General features: G+C 39.0%; 1 protein-coding gene across 1 annotated transcript; it reads right to left on the bottom strand.

The window, feature by feature from the left end:
* Nucleotides 1-5,120: 5,120 nt before the first annotated feature.
* On the bottom strand, nucleotides 5,121-6,098 carry LOC102252391 (olfactory receptor 52E8). Its single transcript, XM_005886258.1, has one exon. The coding sequence runs from the start codon at nucleotides 6,096-6,098 to the stop codon at nucleotides 5,121-5,123; it is 978 nt and encodes a 325-aa protein (XP_005886320.1).
* Nucleotides 6,099-6,384: the final 286 nt, after the last annotated feature.

Genomic DNA, 6,384 nt, shown 5'->3' with positions numbered 1-6,384 from the left:
TCGACAAAGAGCTCAGTCCCAAGGTTCATTTCAAAAGCTCGATTGATAATAGAGATTTTTCCCAGTTAGTGCCCACCCACAGTGAATACATTGAAGTCATAATTTTTCCTTTAGCTACTAGCTCTTTCCCCCACTGACTCTTCTCTGGAGCATTTCATCTCCCCTGCCCATGCATCCTTACCTTTCTAATATTTCCTCTTCCAGTCCTCACTTAGAGCAATATCTCCACATAAGCCCAGGTGCTTAAACATGGTGACTGGAGCCCCTTCAAGCATCCGGGTCCCAAGTTTGTCCTGTCACATGGAGAAAATCTTTATAGAGAAGTGGGGATATCCCTAAGTCTAGGCACGACCCAGAATCCCTGTAGCCTTCAGACATAAACATGGGCTCATGGGTCATTAAGTTCATCTAACAATTTCTTCCTCCCTGCGGCATCTGCAGAAAACGTCACCATACCAGATATAGCTTTGTAGCTCAGGGGAAGGGAGGTCTCATGAGCTGTTAGAGCAATATCCTGGAGGGAAAGGGATCTGTATGGAGGATGATACTGATTCTACCCTCTTCAGAAGTCATGAAAATATTAAGTTTATACCATTAAACTTCAAAGTGTGACTTCTTAGGTAACTGTCCTTAGCAACTCTTCTGCATTGTTTAACGTAAATAAGCAAATCCTGATGCAATTGAGCATTCTTACAACTATCAAAAGATGAAGAAGATCCCCGAAATAGACACATTAGACTCTGTGGTAGCAACTCTGTTTTTTGACAGTGTCCATACATGTAGATAACAGTATCAGCTTTCTTCCAACCCAGCTAGATTCTCCTTCCAACCTATAGCTAATGATAAATAGTTAGAATCTTTGGAGTAGGGCTTTCCTGGGTTTTAGATCTTTTGGATGAAGGTGAAGAAAACTCCACATTCTCATGAGAAAACAGAATCCAGGTAGAGCTCAAGATCTAGAGTTTTCTTTGAGTCTCCCTTCCTGGGTAATGATGGAGAAGACCTGTTAGTACCAGGACATGCCATAGATGATGGCTTTCCTGGGTATAGATAGAAAAAGACTGAGGGACAATTGAATACGTTCGACAGTCAGTTTTATTAAAAATTATTTTTAATTATAATTGACATACAATATTTATTAGTTTCATGTGTACAACATAGTCAGCATTTATATACCTTATGAAGCAATCACCATAAGTCTAGTAATCATCTGTCACTGTACATAATTATTACAGTAGTATTGACGATATTCCTTATGCTGTAAATTACATCCTTATGATTTATTTTATAACTGGAAATTTGTACATCTTTATCCCCTTCATTTCCTTTTCTTGTTTTTATTTTTTATCTTCTAAGTTCAGACAATTTTGAGTTGTTATGAGAGAGAAGATAATGCTGTCTATCCCAAAAGAAATTCTGGTTCCATTCTCATTTCATTGTTCTCTTTTTGACTAATGAGAAGCTTACTCCCTAGTTTCTGATCACTCCCTCATGGTATACATCATCCCCATTGTATCAACATTTAACTTTGAAAACCAATTCTGACACTATGTAATCTGTTAGAATTACATAGTGATCTCCTGTGATCTCCATTTCTCTGTTGCATACAATAGGCTTTATATAGTAAATTACAAACACTATTGTTGTCAAAGTCTTGGAGGTAGGTAAAGGGGGAATTGGGGGACATCTGTAATAGTGTCAACAATAAAAAACCCTTTTAAATTTTAATTCTACTTCATGACTCTTTAAATCATTACCCTGCCTTTGATGATCATACATTCTACTTCTGAAATAACCATTGCTCATTTCCACTTTCATTCAACTCTGCCTCAATTACCATGTCCTTCATGATGGTATTTTGTATGAATCAGCTAGATCTGATCTCTATGTCTCTTGTATTTTCCAATTAGTGTGTACTGCGATTATAGCATGCACATTTTCCCCTTCAGTTTAGTGTTTCTGTCTTTCCCATTTTTTATTTTGGTAGAGTACACATAACATACAATTTACTATCTTAACCATTTTTAAGTGTATAGTTCAGTAGTATTAAGTATATTCATATTGTTGTACAACCATAACCACCATCCACTTTCAGAACTTTTTTTTTGCTGTTGTTGTTCTTTGTTAATCCTCACCTGAGGATATTTTTTCCATTGATTTTTAAATAGAGTGAAAGGGAGAGGGGAAGAGAGAAAGACTGACACATGGACAAGGAAATGTTAAAGCTCTAAATTTACTCCCCAACCAGTGGCTGAGAAAACAACCTCATTTCCCCTGCAAGAGAGTTGGACGAGGGGAAATCTACTTGAGTGAGGGTCTCAGCACCTATCCCAGACTCCATCCTTAGCCCTAGCCTTACTGTGGAGCAGCTGAAGATGGTCTGCTTGGAGCTCTCCACACGTATGAGGCTCTGATCCCACCTTCAGTAAGCCTCTGTTTGTATGTATGTATGTAAGGGTTAGAAATTTGAAATGTAGCCGAAACCGGTTTGGCTCAGTGGATAGAGCGTCGGCCTGCGGACTCAAGGGTCCCAGGTTCGATTCCGGTCAAGGGCATGTACCTGGGTTGCGGGCACATCCCCAGTGGGAGATGTGCAGGAGGCAGCTGGTCGATGTTTCTCTCATCATCGATGTTTCTAACTCTCTATCTCTCTCCCTTCCTCTCTGTAAAAAATCAATAAAATATATTAAAAAAAAAAGTGTTGACAAAAGTAGGTTTACAGTTGTGAGTACACAAAAGTTTATTCTTGTATTATTATTTTTTTAATTATTGTATTACTTCCCACATGAACAACTATAAAACTACTTTTCAGTTTAGTAATATTAGTTTTGAATATACAGCATAGTGGTTAGACATTTGTATGGTTAGCACCATACAAAGCTATTACAATATTATTGACTATGTGCCCTATGCTGTATTTTACATCTCCATTACTATTTCATGACTGCCAATTTGTGCTTCTTAATCCCTTCATCTTTTTTCATCCAGCCCCAATTCTCCTCTCCTCTGCAACCATCAGTTTGGTCTCTATGGGAGAGATTATGCAGTATTAGTCTTCACGTAACTGACATTTCACTTAGCATAGTGTCCTCATGTTGCAATAGCATGGTTTTCTTTCTAAAGGCTGAATAATATTTAATTGCATATATAGACCACATTTTCTTTATCTTTATTGCATTTTTATGTTTAGTCATTATATTTTTAAGCTCCAGGAGTTCTGTTTGGCTTATTTTTATATACATTCCTTTGTTAGACCTCTCATTTTGTTCATATGTTGTTTTTCTGATTGCATTTCATTGTCTGATTTTTTCTTGTAGTGTATTAAGTTTCTTTAAGATGATTATTTTGAATTCCTTGTCAAATAGTTTATGGATCTCCCCTTGTTTAGGACCAGTCATTGGAACTTTATTAGTTACCTTTGTTGGTGTCATGTTTGTCTGATTCTTTGTAGCTTTGAGTTGGTATGAGCATTTGAAGGAACAGGTACCCCCAGCCCCCACCCCTTCAGTTTTTAGCCTGGCATTGGCAGGTAGAGTCCTTCTCCCGCTAGGTCCCTGGACTGATGGGACTACCTGTAAGATCATAGTTGAATAGAGTTGGAACCAAGTCTTAAGACTATCTTCTGGCTTGCAGTCAGGACCACAGTTGGCAGGCTTGTTAACAAGGTTGCTTATAGTTGTGGCTTCCCCAGAGTTGCTGAGCGTGTTCCCACTGAGTCACTGGGGTGGTCTCTATGTGGGCAGAGCTGCCCCTGGTCTGTGGTAGATTGGGACTGGAATCAGGTCATAGGACTGCTTTAGGGATCACAGTCAGATCTGAGGTTGGTGTGCCTGTTTATTAGAGACACAAATGGGCAAGGCACCTCCTGGGTTCCTTGGCAGAAGCAGCTAGTGACAGGACCTCATACAATGGGACTGGAGCCGAGTTCACAGGGGACAGGACTGCTTCAGTATGTAGGTAGGACACCATCCGCTGATCTGCCATTGGCTTGCCTTCTCAAAGCAGCCTTTCTCCATCATGGGCTCTACCTGGGTTTTACAACCTCCTACCTGGATCCCAAAGCTCCCACAAAGGCATATTTTTGTCCATGGATGGCTGCCAAATATTTGTTTCTATGAGGGGACATGGGCTGGAGAAACAATAAAAACTAATATGTTCAGGCCTAGCCATTTTGGCTCAATAGAAAGAGCTTCAGACTGTGGACCAAAGTTTCAATTCTGGTCAAGGGTATGTACCTCAGTTGCAGGCTCCTCTCTAGCCTGTGCCTTGGTCAGGGCTCATGCAGGAGGCAACCAATGGATGTGTTTCTCCCACATTCATGTTTCTCTCTGTCTTTCCCTCTCTCTTCCACTCTCTCTTTAATTATGACAAGATAATCTTAAGTAATTTTTCTTTAAAATTATTACATAAATTAATATAAATGCAAAGTTAACTGATCAAAATGGAATTTATTTTATATCTATATATATTTTTATTGTTGACAGTATTACAGATGTTACCCAATTCCTCCCCCTTTTCCTCCTCCCCTCAGTTCCTCTCCCCCATCCCTCCAGGCCTTCACCACCCTATTGTCTGTGTCCATGGGCTATGCATATAAGTGTATAAGTTCTTTGGTTTATCTCTTCTCATTATACACACACACACACACACACACACACGAAAAAAACCCACACAAAACAAAACTAGCCTAATCCCCATCTTTGACTTGCATACACTTCAGTAAAAAGTATATATTTCTTTTCAGGCAGTACTTTATTATTTGTAGAAACTTTTTGCATTTTTCATTGGCCATATGATCTTTAGTTGAATAACTATATGAAATAAATCTTATTACTAACTGAAAGAGATCTAGAAAACCATATAGTTTTAACAGAAACTGTTAATTCTCCCTTCAGTGAATTAAAGTTCTTCTTGAAGTTTACTCTTATATGACATATTTTATGCCAGAGTCAATAAAGAATTTAATTGCAAATAAACATTCAGGCGCACATGCTTCCAACAATTATAGCCAATTATATATATCACAGTTAATTTTGGTGAAAGAAATTTATTTGTTATTATTTTTTTTTTTTTACAAATTTTAGTCTTCTTAGACTTTATACTTCCATAACTGGAATCAGTTACATCTCATTTGTTATTTTTTTTTTAACAAAAATACTCTGTATCCGCTTCTGGATCTGCTTGGTTCTGATCCCATAAATGACTGGGTTGAGGGCAGGAGGGATGACTACATAGAGATTAGCTAGAAGGATATGGATATACTGGGGAATACTATGACCAAAGCGGTGAGTGAGGAAGGAGAAGAGAGCTGGGCCAAAGAAGGCTAAGATGACACAGATATGGGAGCTGCAAGTATTTAGAGCCTTTAAGCGGGCATCCTGGGAAGGGAGGTGGAAGACAGTGTATAAGATCCTTGCATAGGAGATGATGATCAGAAGCACATCCAGAAACAAGATAGAAATATTCCCAAGACCGAAGTAGACATTGGCACTAATACTGGCACAAGCCAGACGTGCCACTCCCATGTGCTCACAATAGGTATGAGGGATGATTCTATGTCCACAGTAAGGCAGCCTCAGAAGGAGAAAAATGATGGGAACAATCATGCATAAGCTTCTCAGAACCACAACCACAGCGATCACACCAATGACTCTGTTGGTGAAGATCATGCTGTATCTGAGGGGGTTGCAAATAGCCACATAGCGGTCAAAACCCATGGCAAGAAGTACAATGCTCTCCATGACTGTAAAAAAGTGAATAAAAAAGACTTGAGCAACACAGCACCCAAAGCACAGCTCCTGAAGGCTGAACCAAAAGATACCCAGTATCTTGGGGATGGTAGCAGTAGAGAGACTCAGGTCAATCACTGACAGCATGGCCAGGAAGTAGAACATGGGTTGGTGAAGGCTATGATCAGTCCAGATAACAAACAGAATAATGATATTTCCAACAAGAGCTATCAGATACACTACACAGAATGGAAAGCCAAGCCAGATTTGTGCCATTTCCAACCCTGGAATCCCCAGCAACAGGAATGAAGAAGGGTGAGACTCAGTGACATTGGGAGAAGATATTCTTCTGCAGGCTGATGGTGACATGATTTTAAAAAAACAGTTGCTGGTTCCTATTGGACAATTCACCCATGGCTATTGGAGATCTACAAAAATAAAAAATAAAATGTCACCTTAATAACTTTAATAAAAAACTAAAAAGAAAAAGCTGTGGTACATTTACACAATGGAATACTACTCAGCCATAAAAAAGAAGGAAATCTTACCTTTTGTGGCAGCATAGATGGACCTGGAGAACATTATGCTAAGTGAAATAAGCCAGTCAGAGAAAGGTAAGTACCATATGATTTTATTTATATGTGTAATCTAAGCA

The sequence above is a fragment of the Myotis brandtii genome, unplaced genomic scaffold (assembly GCF_000412655.1).
Source record: "Myotis brandtii unplaced genomic scaffold, ASM41265v1 scaffold966, whole genome shotgun sequence".
In the NCBI taxonomy this organism is placed as follows: Eukaryota; Metazoa; Chordata; class Mammalia; order Chiroptera; family Vespertilionidae; genus Myotis; species Myotis brandtii.
This window is presented reverse-complemented; position numbering and strand designations above follow the sequence as displayed.

Bases quoted from the DNA above. Each gene is read 5' to 3' on its own strand.
- LOC102252391 (XM_005886258.1), bottom strand. From the start codon at position 6,098: ATGTCACCATCAGCCTGCAGAAGAATATCTTCTCCCAATGTCACTGAG.